The sequence below is a fragment of the Limanda limanda genome, chromosome 8 (assembly GCF_963576545.1).
Source record: "Limanda limanda chromosome 8, fLimLim1.1, whole genome shotgun sequence".
NCBI lineage: Eukaryota > Metazoa > Chordata > Actinopteri > Pleuronectiformes > Pleuronectidae > Limanda > Limanda limanda.
The window spans coordinates 12749285-12771853 of record NC_083643.1 but is presented as its reverse complement, the minus strand read 5'-3'; the positions used below and the strand labels follow the sequence as shown (position 1 = coordinate 12771853).

General features: G+C 41.2%; 1 protein-coding gene across 1 annotated transcript in view; it reads right to left on the bottom strand.

The window, feature by feature from the left end:
• Nucleotides 1-9169: 9169 nt before the first annotated feature.
• The window catches only part of LOC133008916 (voltage-dependent calcium channel subunit alpha-2/delta-1), a 59650-nt gene continuing 46250 nt past the window's right edge, over nucleotides 9170-22569 (bottom strand). Inside the window, exons 24-39 of the mRNA XM_061076295.1 lie at nucleotides 21979-22044; nucleotides 21440-21531; nucleotides 20463-20544; nucleotides 19986-20048; nucleotides 19303-19406; nucleotides 18668-18757; nucleotides 18495-18562; nucleotides 18062-18100; nucleotides 16912-16983; nucleotides 15212-15364; nucleotides 14840-14892; nucleotides 14419-14474; nucleotides 14159-14288; nucleotides 13281-13393; nucleotides 12437-12519; nucleotides 9170-10097 (exon numbers count right to left, since the gene is read on the bottom strand). Of these exons, the coding sequence (XP_060932278.1) occupies nucleotides 9987-10097; nucleotides 12437-12519; nucleotides 13281-13393; nucleotides 14159-14288; nucleotides 14419-14474; nucleotides 14840-14892; nucleotides 15212-15364; nucleotides 16912-16983; nucleotides 18062-18100; nucleotides 18495-18562; nucleotides 18668-18757; nucleotides 19303-19406; nucleotides 19986-20048; nucleotides 20463-20544; nucleotides 21440-21531; nucleotides 21979-22044 (1375 nt within the window). The 3' untranslated portion in view covers nucleotides 9170-9986. The remainder of the gene's footprint in view (nucleotides 10098-12436; nucleotides 12520-13280; nucleotides 13394-14158; nucleotides 14289-14418; nucleotides 14475-14839; nucleotides 14893-15211; nucleotides 15365-16911; nucleotides 16984-18061; nucleotides 18101-18494; nucleotides 18563-18667; nucleotides 18758-19302; nucleotides 19407-19985; nucleotides 20049-20462; nucleotides 20545-21439; nucleotides 21532-21978; nucleotides 22045-22569) is intronic.

The window sequence follows — 22569 nt, the reverse complement described above, 5'->3', positions numbered from 1 at the left end:
ATGGAGTCATTTGGGTTTGTCATACTAAAAGAAAGCAGGAGAGTTGCCAGGAGACAGAAATGCAAGAGAGGAGCATAACACATTGTTTCATTATCATGCACGTTAGCAGACTGACACACCAACACATCCCTGAAATAACTGTAAAGATCAAAGGATCTTGACAGACAGAAGCCGCTCAATGTGCGATTGACTTTCCTCTCAGATAATTCACTTCCTAATAGCCCACAACTGGTTTTGACATTGCCAATAACCTAATGACATAATGGCACTTAATCACTTACAGAAAGTACAGAACAAAGTTTTGTGGATGAGTCATATGCATATTTGAAGGGTGGAATTAATTATATGTTTGGGCGCAGTGGTGCTGAGTACCACAATTTGTTTAAGCAAATCACTCTTGTTTAATTTGAACTCAGTATGAAAGAAAACAAATCATTTAATGTGACCCTATATATTCAATTTAGGTCATAAAACTATATCAGAATTTAATCTGTAACTAAAAAACAGAATTTATGAGTGTGATTTGACAGTTTTGTCAACAGCAACCTTGATAAATACAAAAATTGCACAACAACAAATCACAACATACAATGGCATTAACTTCTGATGGATGGACCCACTCTCTGTCACCTTAACTCAAAGGAAATGCTAACGAAACCAGATTTTGTGATTGGGTGTTTGGGATCTTTTTATTCAACATTTTTTTTTTCAGGGTCACAGTATTTACCAGCAACTTTGTAAACTCAACTATAACTGAAAAAATTATTGTATACTTTATGTTGAGAGATACCGACTCTCACAAATCACCTCACCTTGACAGAACAGGTCCACTTCAGTGCACAGTCCTCAATCAGCCTTTTTTCTGCCCCCCCGCCTGTGTTTATGGGTGTTTACATGAACATTGGAGACAGAGCGTTGGAACAATTCATGGCCTGGTTAGTTTGTATATCCACACAAACCATAACTGTTTAAATGACATATCCTTCTGCAAACACATCTTTGACGGTGGATGTCAGTCACTCAGAAGTGCACAACACTCAAACCAGCTGGATAATACACACAAATAGGTCATGCTTACATACCCAACCTACATTGCAACTGGGGACTATGGGCTATTGTCTTGCTTTTAGATAAAATTCTCTATTTCTGAAGCAGCCTTCCTGAACCCCATGGTATACAGTCATGCTTATAGTTCCCTCTGCAACCTGTAAATTACAGGTTTAGATTTATGACAATAAAATGTCTCATTAATCACACACAACCTGACATTTGTCCTCAGCTGAAACATCATGTGACTGCAGAAGAAAACTTTCATGGTCACAGAAACCAAACACTGCTCCAGGACAAGGGGAAAGGGGAGAGCAGGTCTTAGAATAGTGCCTCAACCTGTGTTTCCTCATTTCTCACACATCTGCTAACAGTCAACTCATGTTGTCTGCTGCTCTCTGCTAATTTACCCCCGCATGACTCACAAAGAAGTGGAGACGCACAGGGGTGGGAGGGGAGTCGGCAAAATTAAAGAACGGAGGGAGCGGGAGAAAAGCTGCTCTGGGGCGGCAGGTACATTTCATCCCACGTGTGTCTGTGTCAGACCTCATACGTGTAATTAACGGGTTGATGGTGAACATAGCGCAGGGCAGGCTTGACTGCATGCCGCCCTGGTCTTCTGAGCCCACCTGAGCGATTCTCCAGACGTGCATGCAGGTAATTTGAAGCATGGACACACACAAAGCCATGCATGCAAACGCAGACACACAGAGACACACACAGACGTGCTCTGTGAGGTCCTTAGGAGACAGCTGCAAAAGTTTTACCACGCCACCCCTCTCTTAGAAAAGTTGCGAGTGGAACAACAGTCAACCAAGATCTTTACAACCAGGTGACCTGAGTTTACTTTTCACCATCTCTCTTTCAATAGTCTTGTATCACTAGGAGGTTTTCTCACTTGTTGCTTCTACCGAGAATGTATTAATAGATACATACATTTTCACACAAAATATACTAAACGGATTTCCACGAACCTCGATTGAAGATTGGGACATAATGGGCTGAAAAAGAATGAATTGAATTTTGAAATTTTCACCAATATATAAGGGAAACATTAGTCACATTCAGGGGACTGGCATCTTTGAGAATCTGCAAATAAATATATAATGAATTTTAATGTGGTTTCATCAGAGACTGTTGGGGGTCGGAGCTTAAATGGTGCTCTACCGAGCACCATTTAAGTTTTCCCAGTTTTGAAAGACGATACTTGTTTCTAGCCTGGTTATCGCCTTTAAAAACATATATATATAGTTGCCTCTATTAATATTGAAAAAAAATGTACTAATATACTATAAATCAGTATTAAACTATAATGAACCACAGCATTGGAGTCACCAGGGCACCCAACCTCTTTTTACCAGGTGTTTATCCTCCTCCAGCTCAACTTTATCTTTTTAGCCAGCAATTTAATTTACCAAATTATTTATTGTAGATGAAAAACCTTGTATTACTAATGTAATAATATTTGGTGCTGCAGCTGTATGACATCTTCGTTATGAAACTACTTTATGACCAATTAAAACTGTGATCATTAATTGAGGATATCCTTGTTTTACTTGTCCAGAAGTTAAGTGGCAATTAACTACTTTGGCAGCGGGAGGAATTCTTGTGTAAATAAGAATAGAAAAAATGACTTCACAATTAATTTTTTTATACTTTTTACAATACATGTTTTTCTAGCAACTGATCTTAACTGTTTTATAATATACAACAATTCAGCAAATATCAGTCAGCTTTTATTTACATATAAGGTATCAAACTAGACATTTTCACCCCGATGTCTCTGTTGCAATATGTGTAATGTTCCTTTGTGAAGTTTTTAATGCAATGTACAATTTAAAATGATTTATTTATCAAATTTTCTTATATTTATTTCATCTAAATGTTACATTCACATTCCCTGCAGTGCACTTCTTCCTCACCCCTGGCACGTCTATGTTTCTTACCAACTCCAACGATTAATCAATAGAAAAACTAGAAACCAGAGGCTGCAACGTCCTTGTGCACAACGCAAACAAAAGGGGATTCGGTCATAAAACTCTGCTCCACTCCACAGAGTGTCTTTAAAACCAGTTAGTTCCAATGTAATTCACAGGTATGCGAGATATTTCATAAAGAGACTGAACAAAAATACCCGACTCTATGAGAATGACATGGACTCATGTTACGAGTTGATGTATGTTAGGCCTCACTCCAGTGGCGGAGAAAATCCACAAATCAACCGCAGTGTGGGCTGGAATGACGTGTGTCCCGTTGAGACTGTTCACCTGGACCCATGTTTCCAGCATCATGCCTGCCAATGGCACTCAACACACACGCACACACACACACTTACCAACTGCATGAAGAGGAGAGACAAAAACCAAGGTAGTGAGAACAGACAAGTGTGTGGTCATGTTTATAGGTTTGGAGAAGCCTGTGGCATTTCCTGATAACCCGTGCCAAATGTGTATTCCTTCCAACCCGCAGTTTGTGTCATACACCCACCCTCCCCTCTTCTCTCTCTCTCTCTCTCTCTCTCCTTCTCTCTAACCATTTAGCAAATCTATGTGAAGGTTTGCTTTGGCTCTCTTCGGTGCCAGATTGGGCGTGAGATTGTAAGAAAAGGTGCCAGAAAGTTACAACAATAACAGAGGAACTATTTGAAGCCTATTTAGAAACCTCTTCTGTGAGTAATAGCTCAATTGACACTATCAGTGTTTTCCTTTTGTGGCAATCCAAGTTTGGGGTTAAAGAGTTTGCGACATATACAGGAAAACACACAGTAGATGTACCCAAACAGCCAGTGCACCATCAATGCAGAGAAGGGGGTTGGTTTATCTTTTTTACTGGATGTCAGAGCTCCACTACTGAACCTCAGTGACCCAGTGCCCCCCCGCCCGCTGCGTTTTATGGTGACGGAAAACTGTGACCTCGCTGTCGCAACTTACGGTAACTTTTTTGTTTTCTTATTGATAGAAAAAAGACAAATGGTGCCAATTACAAATGCTGCTGCTAATGTAAACCACATTCTAGTTTCCAGATTCAGGGAAGTTTATTCAGACTTGGGTTGATTGCCCTGAGAGGGTCATGAACCCAGAGGCTGCTGAGAGTGTTTGGGCTAATTTTAGAGCTAATGGTAGAATCAAAGTGTCTTTGAGATCCAATACCGCTCTGAAAATAGCTTTCACTGGAGAAATTTGACGTAAATGGACGTCATCCTACTATCAAATAGATGTCAGTGAACTTCAGAGGGCTTTACTAACGCTGATCCCTGCAGATCAGTCACGGGTCATGTTGTTGATGCAGCATCAATCCCATGTGTCACTTCCTGCAATTAGTGGAACAAGACCAAAGAAGCCACACTCAGACTTTAACTTTATCACAGATGAGTCATATACAGGTCCAGCAAGAGGGTTATAGACTGGGTGAAATGCTCGCCCTTGGGGAACATAACACTAATGGTGTTTTGCAGAAATAGCTGGATAGGACCAGCAGTTCAATAGAAAAGCTACTGGTGAAGAAAAACATCTGTGTTTATAAGAGGCTTTTGGCAATAATGTTTAATAAAAAAAAGTACCTGTCATTCAAATTACAAAGCTTCATTTGTGTCTGCCGTCGTTGTGTTTGACGTCAAAACAATACCAGAGACAGCTGCATCAGCATCTGGAGAAAAAATTACCAATCTGAAGTTTTACATAAATCCCCAATTCAGCCCAATTATTTAAACCATAGATTTGGATGCAGAAACAATGCTGACATTCCCGAAAGATTTATAGAAGATTACATTCCTACTTTCAGTAAATCTGTGTGTGCACGCATCTGCTGCCCTGCCAATTTGGCAAGTCAACGTTAAACAATAAGAAAATTACAGGAAAAATATGGATGTTGAACAAACAGATTAGGTAATAGTTTCAATGTTCAGTTAAGGGTTTCTGTGCAAATGAGAGTATTTTAAATATCATGATAAAATATAGACTTTCAGCCAGTGCTCAGAGACACATGCTTTAACTGCAAACCCACGGTTTGATTCTGGCCTTTATTTTCAGGTCTTCCCCTCTTACTGTTGACTGTCAACTGTCTAATATAGGAACAATAAAAGGAGAGAATAGAAAATGGAAGTAGTTGCGTGTGCTGAATTGACTCAGTTAAGCCGTAATTAGCACTGTCAGAAATGAACTTGTAAGTTGTCATAATGACTGATGCTTAGAGCAACAGAAATAAGGAAGAGTGGAGTTCTTTCTCTTATTGTGGTTTCTTCAAGTATTCCAAGTAAATTAAGAAGAGCTGTAGAACTTGTCCCTGCTTTTACTTGCGTCTGTAACTTCTTAAGCCAGGCATGCTAAAGGCTATGACCTCGTCCTCATTTACAAGAGTATCCTGTTACAACCTCGCCTCTACATTATGGCCATATAGCACTCATACAAAGACCTCCCAGTCCGACACATCTCCAAGAAAAACAAACATCTTTATGCTCTCCACCCCGAACTGTGGCCATATTGTTTCTTAGATTACCATCAGATAAACACAAATACCACCAAGTCAAGCTTGCATTATGTACAACCACTCTGAGAATCTGGCGTCAGCATCTGGCTTTCCAGTGGCTGCTCTGGGCATGAGATGGCAGAGCTGTCTGTGTCGATCAGGCCTCCAGAGGCGTCAAAAGATTAGAAACAGAGGGATCCTCAGGTCCTGGGTCTGAACTCACAGGGACACACTGTGCCGCGCCGCATGGCGTCATTCATGCAGTTAATTGCAGTTCATTCGGAGGGAGCTTCAGTTGTCTTTCTGAATCATGTGAAAAATGCACGTGTTTGTGTGTAACAGTTTGTACTCCAGAGGACGAGGAAGTCCGCAAACAGGAAATAACTCGGCCATGGATTTGTTTTTTTAAAGAGCAATTAAGTATTCTACTGGGAGCCCGTTTCTGCTGTACATTAATGTTTGTATGTACTGAATGCACTCATGTCAGTCCAGGGGGTTTAGGACTGAAATAAATTGTTTATAATAACATCATAAGAAATGTGAATTTGACATTATATAAAGTAGGCAATAGATAATAAAAATTAGCAATTTCTGTAAAGGTCCAGTGTGTAAGATCTTGGACTTTTGGCAGAAATTGAATATAAAACAATCCAAGTGATGTTTTCATAGTGTGTAATCATCTAAATCATCATCTAGAGGACACTACAGCATGAAGATGTGCATCCCCCAGTCTGTCAATAACAATCAAAGCCCTGTTAGAACAAATGAATGGGGAAATATCTTCAGGGTCGGAAGACGCACAGCTTCATATTCCATAGCACTGGTATTTATTTATTTGAGTACACAGGACTACTTTGATACATGGAAATAGTCAGATAGATGGCCATGTTCAAGGCAAAGCCTGTGTAAATACATTGTGCTTCAGTAGCAGCTCCTCTGCAAAACATATTGTTGAACTGAGAAGCTAAATATTGTGCATTGAACAGATGTTGTAAATGCAAATTGATGTCAATGTGAATATTGTGCATTGAATAGTTAAGTTGCACAACTGCCTTTCTTTGTGTATATTTATGCTCCATACATTGAGCCTTTAACAGAAATTGCAAAAATAATAAATGTGACCCTCCTACGTGTTTTTTTTTGGAAGATATCAGGGTGGTAGATCTCGGCTTCCGTTTGAAATTAAGAAAGTGATCTTGGGCTTGAAAAGGTTTGGTGACCACTGATCAAAATCGTACAAATTGTTGTTTTCTTCACCCTGGAATGGGGCTTTTATATTTAAATACTTTATCTTTACATCGGGAGCGGGTTTTCTATTCGGAGGCCACCATGTTTTTCACAGTAGCCCAGACTTGATTAACTAAACACTTTTTGAGTTTTTTTAACTTAAGGCTATCACAGGTTCTCTGTCATGTCTGGAAGGGGAGGGGTATTCAGCTGCAACATGCAACTTCACCACTAGATGTCACTAAATTCTACACACTGAACCTTTAAAACTGTAACGATTCTACACTTCCATCTGTTTTCTTAAACCTTCAGCAGTAATCCGAATATACTCAACTTCAAATTATAACTTATCAATGCCTGCAACTTTTATTTTTGCGTAAGTGCCCCTATTCAACTTCTCACCTTCCTGCAGTGATGTGGTCGAGCACCTCAGAGTGTGTGTTGACATCGCTGTTGGAAGTGGTTACAGATGCAACATGGTGAAATCACACCAATCAGAGATGCTGCTGGATGTGGTCAGATGTGGCAATGGCTTCCTTCAACCAGTGTAGTGAAACACTGACTTTTAGCCTGATGTGAGTGGAGCTCTGGCTACAATTTATTTAGACATCAGCATGTTAAAAGTTGCCCATAGAGTTAAATTTTTTTTATTAAAGTTAAAAAATACATGTGGATGGTTAAAATGCATATAATGTAATAATGTATGGTTGAAATTTCAGAATAATGGATAAAATGTTGAAAAGAGTTGTTATCTCTGCAGTTTGAAGGTCCATCTATGGAGTTCAAGCAAAATAATATAAAATCACTCAAATACTAAAATATAATGTAAGAATCGAATAGGAAGCATAAACCTTTGTTATACCTTCTTAATTATACTTGTTAATAATGGTGGTGCACTGGCGGCACCAGCAGCTACACCCCATAGTACTACTACTCATAGCAGATTTAGCTTGATTGAATTTAAGGGGACTGTGAGGCCTTGGTCTATTGAGTGCAGTTTGCATATGTATTTGAGAATCACCCCCGGTTATACTTTTTATAACACAATGAGTTTTTATATCTCTCTGCAGGAGCGACGACGTGTTTGTTCTGCTCTCTCTGGAGTCAACTGGTCCAACGTGTGATAAAAATGAAGCACCTCAGGTCATAACAATACAACACTTTTATTGTGAATATATTGTATTTGCACAATAATCAACACCGTATTATAAACATTTTTCTTTTCTTTCCATTTTATCTTTTATACAGTAAATAGTATTAGTGTACAAATGTATACAAAATTTATTCAGGCTAGTCAAGTTCCACAAAAGAGTAATTCATGTACAGTATTAAAGCACAATCAGATATCGGAGGGACACGCACATGCCTGCACATAGACACGGGATCCCCGGGGTCAAACACAAGTCAACACGCGACTTTGATAGACAGGCATAACCTGACCAGTCCATGCCAGCAGGTCACGTGAAGGTGCGGTGGAGAGAACTCAACTTCAATATGTAAAATTGCAAAAAGAAACAAGAAAAACTAGAACACTTGTGTATGATCTCTGTGACTCGTGGTGAGGTAAGGCTATATGCAGAATTACTACTGGCAGTAGTGTTTTGTTCAAAGTTCTCTCCAGCACGCCCTGATGCTGACGGAGGCATGGACGGCGTTCAAACACAGAACAAGCTCATCCCATGACATTGCAGCGTTTCGACACTGAGCACTTCAGCATCTGCTTCACAGCACTTATAGAGAAACACAAATAAGAAACAAGCATACAGAGGGGAGAAGAGGAAAGGAGAAGAAAGAAACAGTCGTTTTGATATGCTGATCTCATTCACGAGTCATCTTGGCTCCTGAGTCTGGTGATCCGGAAAGGGAACAGAAACAGGACTAATAAAGAAGAAGTGATGGAAGTGATGGAGCTCAGGTCTGGTTTAGGTTTGTTTTTGAGCGAGGAGGGACAAATGACCTTCTTCTTACATAATCCCTATCACTGGCTGTTTCTACTGTTGTCATACATTGGAATAACTGAAGCAGATTGGACCCATTTCAAAATGTCTCACTCCAAGAGCTACACTCTGCTATAATGCAGCAAGCATCAGCATAGAAGCATATCATGATAAGAATGCACCTCTGATGCATTGCTTCATTCAAACAACAACACTTCTTGAGTTACTGTTTAGGCACTGGGAATCTGATGCATCAAATTGGAGACAACCAAAGCTGTCAGACCAAGAACGAACACACGTGGCATTGCGATTTCCTAATAGATTTCAATTTAACGTGGGCGATCTATCTATCTATCTATCTATCTATCTATCTATCTATCTATCTATCTATCTATCTATCTATCTATCTATCTATCTATCTATCTATCTATCTATCTATCTATCTATCTATCTATCTATCTATCTATCTATCTATCTATCTATCTATCTATCTATCTATCTATCTATCTATCTATTCAGCTAACATTCAGACTTGAATACTGGCAAACACCCACATCTGAGTAATCCCTTAAAATAGACTGGCCTGCAGATTCTCTGTAGTATGTTTGTGTTTATCTGTGGTCCTTGTGGAGCTTTGGTGTCAGAGTACCGGTGTTGTCTTTAGCTCTGTACTGAGCACATGCTGCTACAATACAACACCTAGCTATAGTCACAAAATGCTTGTTGATTTGGAAAACAAAACAAAACGAAATACATAAATAGTTAGGTACAATACATTTCAAAATCACTCGAACGAAAATAAATATTCTTCATACTGTCATTGCACGGGTTTGTCGAAATAAACAATCATTACAGCATAAGGATTCATACGCAATATATATAATAAGCAACAAACAATACTGACAACTACACAAATCAATGCTGTCAGTGAACATACAGTCTTTGAATGGTATTTAGTTGGCATAGTGGGACAACGCTTCACCCTCCACCAAAAAAATCAAGAGAAACTAATGAGGCAGAATTAAAGGGTTTGGTTAGCTCTTACTCTTGCACCATAGGAGAGTATTAAGGAATATATCATGGACATGAGTGCAGCTGAGCACAGTAGATGTGTCTCTGTTTTTGAAACTCATGAGGAGGAAATGAATGAGCACCCTTTGGCATTGTCAAATGGAAATGCTGTTATTGGTCGTCAGAAAAAAAAAGAAACGATGAAAGGAAAGTATTCTGCAATGTCCTCTTGTGAAATGAGATCTTGATCGACGTGTGTAAATGAATGTGTGTGTGTGTGTGTGTACATGTGTGTAGGGGTCATGAGTGTCGTAAAGACGTGAAGAGCCACAGAAGCAGCAGTTGGAGCCCGAGCATTGGCCAGTGACACGGGCTTAGGCAGGTCCCTCCTCCGCACTCAGAATCATCCTCCTGTTGGACAGATCAGTTGTCAGTCAGTCGATGGATGGATGAATCAGATAAATCACTTCTACAAACAGCTCTACCACAGCACTATCACCCCTTTTAATGCTAACAACAATAAGGGGTTCAAGATAATTTTATATTATTTATATAATAACGGGCTATAGTTGGATATTTTAGAAAAATAAAGTGAGGATATTATAGTTTAACACAAAGACTGAAAGCTCTCTGGCGTAAAAAAGCATATTTTCCAAATTGAGGAATTAATTTTAAATGCCCTTTTAGTTTAAGATGTGTTCCAGACCACATTCTGCTTTCTGTGCATATCCATGTCTGTGTGTGTGTGTGTGTGTGTTTGTCCTCATACACCTGGCTATGACAGTGAGCGACTCGTGTCTAATGGGAGTATTCAGGATATCCATGCATGACAAAGGAGAAAGGAGCTGGGAATCGTCTGTCCGAAAAAGGAAAGCCATTTGAAGCTTCCTCTGTTTACTCCGGTGACAGAATGGACTGGCCTGGACACGAGGAGCTGAGCTCAAAGTTATCGGACGCATGGAAAGAGAAAAAAGAGACGCTGCCTTCTTTTTCTCTGTTCATCTACTTCCTCTGCCATTCCTACCCTTCCTTTAGCTTCCCACCACAGCATAAACACGCAGGCACATGACCTAGTGGCCTGTTATGTATGTGATCTACGCCTTCACAACACAATCAAAGGCTGAGTCCACGGAGATATGGGCAATATTTTTTCTAAATATTTAGACGGTGTAAATTGTTCAAAGTTGGGTAGTATTTTGAATTTAATCTCATTAATGATTCATGCACTGGGCTCTTTAACTGATTTATCTATTTAAAATTTCCATTAGATCTTGTTTGCTGCTGTATATTAAGGGTTAATGTTGCATTGCGATCCCTAAAACACTTAAAGGTAACTCGGAATGTGCTTTCCTATTTCTGCACTGTGTTTATTAGGGCTAAATATAATGGGAGTTTATATATATATTTAGCTTTGTGCTGATATTATTTGAGTGGTTCTGGAGATGGTGCTACTATTGAAATACTTTAACACATTTAACTGCCAAGATTCAATCTGCTCTCCATCTGTCGGGGTGTAAAAACACACAAAGAAAAAATAAAAAGATAAATAAAAAATAAATAAAACATGCCAATAGAATAAAAGATGTAGCATTCTGTTAGGAGCATGAGCATGCAACAAAGAAATACACACAGTTATTTGTTTACTTATTGTAGTGGGCCGTTAATGATCAATGCTACAGAAATATACTGTAATATATATGTATGAGTAAATGTCACTAAATATCAATGTGATTTTAAGAGTTATTTAAGTTTTACGTGAATGCAGGAAGCTTGTATGTTTATGAAATAGTTGAAATGGATAAAGATCCAACTATTAAGTGTTAAATACTTCTATAATAGGTATTAGGAGAGGCGGTGGACTAGTGGCAGAAAAACTTGGACTACTGGCAGAGAAGGGGTCTCTGGTTCGATGCTGGTTCGACTCCACGGTTCGTCTCCTCGGAGTTTCGGCGGAAACTTGCCTGGATGGTGTAACGAACCTGGACCTGTCCAAAGTTCAAAAGGACTCTTCTCCCTACCCTGTCTAGTGCCCCTGAGCAAGGCACCTTACTCCCCCAACATCTGCTCCCCGGGCACCGTACCTGGCAGCCCACTGCTCTGCTCTGCAGTGTGTCCTGCACCAGATGGGTGAAATGCAGAGGACTAATTTCCCCAATGCATGAGTGTGTCTTTGCATGTTTGCGCATGTGTGTGGGATTAATAAAGTGTATCTTCTTCTTCTTCTTCTTCTTAAGTTTACATGATATCAAACCAACTGTAAGAAACCACTGATTCACCTTTGATTAGGTTAGTGGTTAGAGTCAGGGCAGAACAAGTGGTGAAGCTCCTACAGACACCAACAGATGAAGCAGAAACAAGACGAGCGGTGCGGAGCTCAGGGCAGAACCTCTGCTGATTGGACACAAGGGCTCATCCTACCAGACCAGAGCCGCAGCCATTGGGATGCAGAACCATAAAACAAGAGTGACAGATCATGAGCAAAGGACTCATAAAAATCAAGTGAACAAAACAAACAATGCATGCAGGAAACAAAACAGAAGTTCAAATTAAATGAATAAATAAAATCATCAAATATGGATCAGAGTGGAAGAGCAGGCAGTGGAACAAAGCTCTGAATCGACGACAGACAGCCTCAGTGCTGATTAAATCCAGGCCGAAAGTGACAGAGGCCAACTGTGAAGCCTCATCTCAAAAGAGATGTTTCCAACAATACTCTCCATGAGAAGGCCCATATGTAGTTGTTCCCTTACATTTTCATTGTTGTCAAAACACGCATCCGGCCCTTTGCGGTATCTCGGGTTCTGAGCCAGCTCGCATGGATCTGGACCTTCGGCTGATCCCACATTCTCAGGAAAATGGGATTTACCAACAGCAGTGCATATTTCACACATTTCACAACAACAGTCAAGTGACACGCAGACTTTGAATCAGTTCCAACCCTGGCTAAAACTACTGCAGATTTATAGTTTTCCAGATATTCCACGGTGTATAAACATAAGAGAGACAGTCATAGAAACACTTACTAAACACTTACTGCTATGCATATTGCCTTGTGTGGTCAATCAGCATATATCTTTAAATATTAAAGCCATATAAAGATGTCTTTATATATATTCCGTGGGCCACAGCAGTATATGGAAGTAGTGGTGTATTACTAACTGGAGGCCCCCTGCTGTGACCCCATGTCGACCTCCGATGATGACACCTTTACTGTTACACCAGCAGGAAGCTTCACTCAGTCCACATCTGTCAAACAGATATCCTGAATATATATACACACATTGTACATACACACAAACACACGCCTGCTCTTAACCTTAATTCAACCTGATGGCAGCACGCAGCCCGGATGAATTTAAACAAAGAAATTTAATCTGGGAGTAACCCGAGCCCGGCTTTCATATGCCGTGCATCTGGTTTACTGTTCACCCGTGAACATTCAGGAGGGACCTACTGCAAAGACCGTAGGTGTGTGTCCTTGTATCGAGAGTTTAAAGCTCTGCTGTCATATGGGGTGATGGATGGAGGGGCTGGAGAGAAGAAGAGAAGTGTAACTCTGTGCTTTTTTTTTTAACGAGCTGAGTGGAAGGATACAGGGTTGTTCCGCCTGGCGAAGCGGTCTGGGGTCACACGACAAACACGTCGCCTTGGCATCGGTGATCAGGAACACCAGGTTGGTGTTTGGCAGCTTCTCGGCACGATACATCCTGGAGAGACACCGGACACACAGATATACATGTGACAAATATATAGTCTGTATTCATAAAGTAATATACCCGTACATGCAGCTCCAGTTGACATCCAATATATATATTCCCCCACAGAAGATTGCATTTACATACAGAGTAAACACTACCCAGTATACATGTGCAGGTGTGCGGTGCAGCACAGTTGTATACACATTCGTACCTCTTCCCTGCTCCTAGGATTGTTTTTTTATGGTAGCCATGAAAGTTTCTGTGTCTGCAGTCGTTAACATTGGGGAGTAAAGCACCGGACACGTGGGACTCATAATACCCGGTAATTACAGCCATATTTAACCCCCTCAGACAGCACAAATTGACACAAGAAAGGAGGTCAAAGCAAAGTAAATGTGCAGTGGTCCGTGAACGTGTGTATTTGTGAGTTTGAAGTGCAGCCAGAGAGAGAGAGAGAGAGACGGAAGAGAAGCAGATAAAAGAGCTTTGGTGACTCCCTCTGCAATTCCGGTCACTGACAGATCAAGGTAATCTGTGGCTGATCAGAACCCATCAGAAAACAGCTGCCAGAAAACAGGCTGGAAAACAACCAGGAGGCCAGGAAACCAACACTGTGCTGGGGCCATCCCCACAGACCATTAAACAGGAGGATGTTCAGGAAGAAGAGACAGTAAGAGATGGAAACTCTTTAAACAATGCATTCACCACCCTAGTGGACAGCACCACTGAGATGAAGCATACACTGTACACACACGTGCAGAAACATGCACTTACCTGGAGCAGTTTCCACAGTCCAGGACACCTGAGTAGGATCTTTCATCGTTGTCAAAAAAGTACTGAGTCTGCTCAGTGATACAGCTTTCCTTGAACATGTTGTCTGATATGTCTTCATCTGCTGACTCCACTGAAAATGAGAGACAGATTCAAGGAAGGGAAGGAATACTAACAATGTGTGAGGAGATTATCTAAACTGTTTTCTTCCCAAAATGAGGCTGATGGTTGTGTTTTACTCAGTCACAGCTTTTATGGCTCACCTGCTTCCAGAAAGTTGGGGAAAATCAGTCCATAGATAAGGTGCTGGAGTATCGACCTACACCCAGCAAATTAAAAAAACAAAAACAAATGAGTCTTGTATGAGTCAACACACCATCTTTAACTTATTTGAATTAAGCAACCAAACACCTGCACCTCACATCTGTTTAAGGCTGATATCACTTCTTGGGAATAATAGATCATTAGATTCTGAAAAATGATTATATTGAAGCTGGACAGACACACCATAATTGATGCATGTTACATGTTGTGTAACTGCCCTTTTGCAACTCTGACCAGGCGGTCAGCTTCATCCCTCAACAACATACAAGCAAATGCAATCTCCTACTCTAATGCACTCACGCAATCCCACTCCCACCCACAAACACAATAAAAGTGAAAGAAACAAAAGGCAGCGCTCACCAGGCAGCAGTGGATGCCCACCAGCCGACACTGAGCAAGTCTGCAATGGTAGGCTGGAGAGGAACAGGAGAAGAAAGTCATGAAGAGTAAATTCCAAGATAAAACAGACAGGAAGGTACATCATAAATAAATCGTGATCTCGCTTTCGGGTCATATCCCATCCCTTGACAAAGTTCTATGGAAATCAGTAGTAGTTTTTGCGTAATCCTTCGAACTAACAAACAAGAAACTAGAACATAACCTTGTTGGCGGAAGTAGTTACAGTATTACAAACTTCAAGAGGTAATTGTTTTCTATCACAGTTTTTTTTTGTCCCGCCAAAGTAAAAGCTGGCTTATTCTATCCATAAATGTATAAATGTGAGTGTCTTACCACATAGACGGAGCGGGTTCCGGCTGCAGCCTTGCTGTCCTTCTCCGGGTCGCAGACCGACTGGTAGTCATAGGTCTTGTTAAAGGAGTAAAGGGAAGTGTTGACCAGGTTGATCATCAGCACCGGGTCCACCTCGCCAAAGAACTGACCTATCTACATGAGTTAATGCACAAATCAGAAAACCAGTCAATAAAGGCAATATAAGAGTCTGCTTGAACACAATAAATGCATCTTTGTCTAGCCACCACCATCACCCTAGCACGTGGAGAATTTGCATGTACACGTCAATCAGGACGAGCCCAGTGAGTTGTTTTTTCGACAGCCTGCCATGCTTATGTTGTAGCGTGTGCCACTGCCATGACCTTTCACCCTTAGATCAAGTAGATTAGGTGGAGCGGGGGTTCAACAGTGTCACCATGTGTTGATGTGATGTTGCTGTCAGTGTGACAGCCGGGTTTTCAGCTCACCGAACCATGACGCCAGGTTAAAGGTGAAGCAGAGTAAGATAGAAGGAAGATTGCCAATACAAGACTTGATGATGACAATCAGAAAAGGTCACTTCAAAGTTTCAGAAGCAGCTTCAGACCAGGATGAGCAATCTGGGGTTTGTGGATGCACTTTTTGACAGGATTAACTAATTTAAAAAATATATCAAATGGAATTAATCACTTTTTCTATCAAACTGCAACGAGACAAGTTTTTGAAAAAATGTGTTGGAATGGATATTTTACAACTGTGCGACCATTGTTTTGTATAATGTTACATTCTGTCTTTTGCTTTACCTATTTTATTTTACATACATTTTTTCTTTGTAAAGTAGTTTGTAATGAGTAACATGAGGGACACCACCTTTCTGAGACCGACTTAAGCCTCAGATGAATTTAGTTTTCACCGTGAGTCTATAAGAGTGTTTTTCAAAAACTTGATGCCCTGATAAAAGCAAAGGTCTTTGATCTTTTAGCTGTAGGTAAAATATAATAATATATAGCTGTTGTTATACAATAAAGGCATAAAGGCAGCTAAATATTTTTGCATGATCCCATTGGACCCAAAACGTATAACAGGATGTGAAAATGCGATAGGACGGGGCTTATTCTAAAATTTAAAAGAGCATAAACTCTATGCCAGACAATGTGACTGTTGGAATGGATCAAAGGGAACAGATGTCCTTTCTTCACTGACATGAAATGTTGCAAAACCCTCCGTATATCCTACCTCTGACACACAGGGGCCTCCAGCAGCCTGAAAAAGTGGAGGCAACACAGCCTCCCTGACTTCCCGGATACACAGGGGACTCGGCTCACTACAGCTTCCATGACTGACTAAAACCCATCAGAGCCTCTCCTTTGATCGTCCTCCAGTGGCTAGTGCTTTACTTTACTGGAGAAATGGATGTTCTGTCGTCCTACAGGAGCTTTCAAACCGGTCTGCGCTAACAGGCCATTCTCATAATTTAGCCGAGCCATGAGCCCTTTATTTGACCTGTATGTAAGATTGATGGATTCCTGTGAAAAAGGTAAGATGATCCAGAAGTGGAGAAATGTAAGAAATATGAATGTTGGCAAAGTCTTGATTTTGACTTAATGTTTTATTGACTGATGATTTACCGATTACTGCTATCAGTGATGGTTCAGGGAAAAAGATAAGTGGTGAGTACATTGGCTATGATGAGATAAAGAGAAGGGCTGAGGGTTGCTCACCAGAGAGATGTACTCATCCTGATTGGACATGAGAAGAAATCCTCCATCGTCCAGGATCACACAGTCGACATGCTGCCGGGGAAAAAGATGAAGGCTTTAAAAATGCTACAGATCCAAGTGGTCATGATGAAGTGGAAACTGAAAATCTGTTTTTTTAGAGCAATGTATCAGTCTCGTAATCTAAAAGTCATAAATTGTAGCCTTATACAGGTCATAAGTTTATTCCATTGGCAGATACTTGGTCCACAAACCAGAAGATTGGTTGTTCGATCCCCGGTTCACACAGTCTGCAAGGACACGGACCCTACACTGCCCCTGAGAGCTGTTCTGTCGCAATGTGAGGGATGTGTAACAAAAAAGTGCTGCTGTGTGAATGTGTGAATGTGACTTGCGGTGTAAGAGCACGGTCACACATATACGCGAATGAAGCAGTGATGAACCTTCGCCCCCCTTCATTTCTATGAGCAAGCCAGGTGGCCAATAAAACAATCGCTTACTGTAGTGAAGCAAATCTGCAGCTGGCTTTGCGTGGAGTTCAATTTTGGTGAACTAGACAAGTCACAGCCTTAAACAATAGCAGCTACTTGTTTGTTGTTGATCCCACTTGGCTGTTATTGGTTGTAGTTTTCATTGTGAGCAAATGAGACCCTGATATTGGCTGTGTGGAATCAGCTGCTGCTGGATGCTCCCTGACTGGTAGTGAGTCAGGAGACTGGCAGTGAACAGACATAGACTGAAGACGTATCAATAACAAAGACTATAGAACACACCACTGATTTCTGTGTGCATCACGTCCTGCACCGCAAACATTCAGAAAGCAACGATTCGTATTTCACTTTGCAAAGGCAATTAAAAATTATAATTGCATTTGTGTATCTGTGATGGTGTTCTTAAGTGCTTTGAGTGGCCATTAAGACTAGATAAGTGTATATAGATACAGTCCATTTAGCAATACTGTAAAAAGAGATAATATTCAAACTTAAATAAGAATTAAATTGCAGGCAAAAAACTTATCCCAACTTTTCTTATTCTTTATGCAATATGAAAGTCCTAATCGAAGCTGTTAGCATTGCATAGAGAATGGTGTTGATAAACATGTTCAAAGCAAAAGTTGAAAATAGATTAGTTCCAATGAGCTGTATTTCTTTACCTTGTCATTCTTCAGGCAGCCACAGATTTCATCCTTGCACTAAGAGGTAGAAAATAAAAAGTGAACCATTGGTAGAACAAGATTTTTCTCAATTATTGTCTGTTAAGGAGCCACAACTTACACAGAGGAGTCAATTATACATCCAAAATCCATCTCCTGATTCCATGTTTCTATTCTTGTTAACTCTAAAGCTTAGAGTAAAGCTACACATCATTGAACATACTTTGAAAATTGTTGCTTGTTCAAGCATATTGTGTTTTTCAAAGATGCTTGGAAATAAAACGTAATAAATCATCATATTCATTGTTAGTAATGTAAGTGAGTAAAAAAAATACTACTGACAGGACAGACCAATGTCATTTAGCCAAGGCTAATACTAAAGGTGTCAGAATTAGCTTATACAACACAAATCACCTTTATTAACACAACTTACATTCAGTTTCAGAGTAGCATTCATGAAAGAGTTCATCCAGAAGGAGACATTGAGTTTCACTCCGACCACTGCAGAACCAAGCACAAAACAGACAGTGGGGTGAATGAGCTGTTAGATCTTTTCATTTGTTTCGCACCACAAGAGAAACTCGGCCTGGTATCAGCCAAACGGACCTGCTGGTTTGAGTGTGACTTTGTCGATGGTGAGGTCCACTGATTTGCTCACGAGAATACAGGGCTCAGAAACAGGCTCTCTTGCCTCCGCTGCAGTTCAGACAGGACACACAAAGGAAGAGAAACAGCAATCATGACAATTATTCTGAAGTTATGTTGAAAAGTACACGAAGAGAGCCAGCAGCCCCAGTTGGAATTCGGAAAATTGGTCTAATCTATTTTGGGAAATTCCGCACACTTTTAGCCTCTTGTAAGTTATGCCCGTGGAGTGGAGAGTCTGTCAGGCCGATACATGTGTTAATCCAGTCATGTGTGGCTATGGCGGCGCTACACTGACATTTGCCGGTCCTGGTGTGTGTTAGACAGATCAGTGGAGATAGCAGGAAGAATACGGAGTGGGAGGAAGGGAGGGGCGGGCAGGGATGAGTGCTGAAAGACACAGCGGGGAGAGATGAAGGATTAAAGAGAGTGATATCAGAGGCCTGAGAGTGTGATCTCTGCCAGCAGGGTTGGGATGACGTCCAAAGGCAGGAGAGCGCAGGATAGGCTCGGTGCCAGACCACACTGAGGATCATCGTGCACGGAAACGTGCGCACACATACACATCCTTTGACCCCTTTCAAAAAAAAACTTACTGTTGAAAGCTGGAGCTGTGAAAATATAAATTTCATTGTCCAGGGTCCTTTTGTAGAAACTGGACTCGTACGGCTCATGATTCTCGCTCCACTCTTCCGCAGCACTGGAAACATTAATATAGACACATACTGTTATATACGGACAGTTATATGCATTAAAAACAAGAGTGAATGTGTTTGATCTATCTGAACACTTTATATTTTAATCTGCAGCCAAATGTTAGTCATCGAAGACAGTGCAGCTGATATATGACAAGGGCGTGATCCATTAAAAGCAAGAACTATTTAGCTTTTTTTATTGTCAGGAGGAATACACATTCATCTTCTGCTGGAATGTTATATTCTGGCAAAGGGGAGGCCCCCAAATATAGTTCAGACTCAAGCAGGAAATTGAGGAAAATGAGCTGCGTTTGGCTGCTGGATTTGTGGATTTGACCCACGTCCCGTACGGGCCTGGCAAGCTCCGGGGTTTCAGCTGAAAGTGTCTAACCCTCCTTGTTCTGGAAAGTCACCCAGTGGAGCAGGTGAGTCAACGAGCCAAAAGTGCTAAACCTAAGAGCATTACAGTCGGTGTCCGTTTTCATCTCACATCACGGAGACATTTGGACAAAAGTGGCTGTGCTATTAGAAAACGTGGGAGCTAATTCAAGATGTGAAAGCCGAGAGGCGAGAGAAGAGAGTACCTTCGTGGGTAGAGCCGCGTGATTCCTCCATCTGTGGCTACAAACCTGGCGACAATCCCATCCCTGAGCGCGAGGGGAAAACAACATCCAATCAAACATCAAAGTGAATCACGCAGATGCAAAATTGCATCTCTACATCCCCTAATGTTAACCCTGTGCACATGGTGTGCAAAGAGGCAAAGCATGAGAGGAAAGACAGATGTAATAATTGTACTTTCTTGGCATGTCTTGGCAGAGCTCCGTGTGTTTGGGTGTGATATAGATTTTGTGCTTTTGCTTTCATCGCGTTTCACTCGTCGGACGTGATCAAATCACACAGAGCAGAAAAGAATGAAAGAAAACTGGCTCAGTCATGAAATAAGCATCAGTTATGGTCATATAGGTAAAGCAGAATGCTACAGAGTGAAAACATTTGTTAATAAAGTCTGAGAATGACTCTTTGCATTGCAGAGACCAGAAGAAAGGATTTACACTTACACACTCTGCTCATTCCAAAGTTTAACCAGTTCAGCCGTCAGACCTGCGTCCAGGATCAGCCGACTCACCAGGGACACGTTACCTTTAAGACACATTTTACAACACCACAATGAGAGCGCTTGATAGAGAAATATGGTAATGGAGGCGATGGCAGCCTGTTGTTTAAAATATGGACGGGGCCAAAGTGAAAAACAAATGATGTGCTTTTGGCTTGCAGAGGGATTTCTGCAGTAAATCTGTTCAACGGCCAACAGTGGGAATAATGGGAAGACTAGTGATTAAGTGAATGAAGGTGAAAGTGCGGCTCTGAGAAAGAGCAGGTGTGTTTAACCAAATCCTCTCCTCAGACACATGAGGGGGGAAAATGATATTGTCAAGAAATCATAAAGTGGGGAGACGTGAAGAACTGGCTGTTGTAGCTTTAGGAGAGAGGTGATTACAGTGTATTGAATCAAATAGAAAAGTACTCTTAGGAGAATGATATGTGCGTATTAAGTTCAAAGTAGTTCCAACACATCGTCTTTATTGAGCACTGTTCATCATCTCCATAACTCCATAACTTTTCATGAAGACTCAACATAATGCACCGGCTGTAGCAAGAAAAGCATTAACGCCTGAGTGTAAGACTTGACCTTGGGTTAAAACGGATCAAGGATACCTCAATCCATTAGCTTGATGACGGTGGTGAGCCATACCAGGCGTGGGATCCATTAGATGATGATGAATCCAACATTGTGAGTCACTGTGTGGCATGACAGCATCAGGCTTCTAGGAAACCCGGTCGATGTGGCTGATGTCACTGTGCTTATAGACAACACTAATCTAATAAGCCGAGTCACGCTTTGACCTTCAGCTGTTGACCATTGTGAGATCAGGGAAATTCTACCGAGACGGTCAATAAAACGTATCAAGCACGAGTGCATACTCAAAAACTTCCACTGCTATTTCTGGACATATCAGAAAGCAACATGACTCACATGCTTCTGGAGGGGTTCTTTCGATGTACTCATTGAAGTCGAGGAGATACTGGGTGTTGTTGAGGGACAACTTCAGATCTTTGCAGTACTCCCTGAAGAAACATTATAGATCAGTTTCAATCCATGTCCCCAGGTAGCATCTGGCCTCCTTGTGGCCCGGACAGAATGCAAGTGAACCTAAAACAGCAAATGTGGCCCACGTTTGTTGTGGGTGTGTTTGTTTTTCAGCAAACATGCAGCGCTCTCTAGGAAAAGTGTAATCCTGATGTTAACCCTGAAGTGGCCCATGGGGTAAATAGTGAATACGGCCCAAATAGCACAAAACCTTTGGCACCTTTGGGTGACATGTATTGCTATAGCTTAGCTGTGGCCCAGATCTGGCAAAGAAGAGTGGGCTGCTCCTTGTGGTATATGGGCCAGATGACAGTGTGGCAGTGTGACTGTGTGGCCCAGAACTACTTTGCTTTGTGGGATCTTATTCATTCTCAGCATTTGTTCACATTGAAAGGGGGCTGTACAGTAGAGTAAGAGTCACTCACCTCGGAGCGATGTAGGTGTGACCAAATTCATCAAACCTATCCAGCTGCATCGTCTCCATTGCTTTTGGAAACACAGAAACATCTGGTTCAGGCTTATAATTGACAGAACTGTGAAGTATCCCACTTTATATCACCGCAGTGGGTAGATCACAGTGAGTGCAATAAAGACTATTCTCGATTTATGAAATGATACAAAAAATCCCACTGGTATTCATGCTGTGAGATTTTTCGGAGTCCAGGCTCACTTGACAATTAGATGGTCATATCAAATTTTAAAGAAAATGCAGCGTGATACATGGACACACGTAGTGCACATACTCTATCATACCCCCCTGCCCCCATACATGCATACATACACATGAACGGACACATACAATATTGGCCAGATATGAGGTGATGAATGAAGGTAGAGAGAGTGGATGGAAGTGCAGATGGGGGACCATGAGAGAATAACTGACTGAGAAATACTTGCCTCCTTGCCCTGTTGTGACCCCCAGGGAGAGCGAGATGAGGGGAGGAGAAAAGGGGAGGGGGGAGACAAAGGATGATAAAAATCCATTCATCATGTTAGAAGTGATGTCATACCTCGGA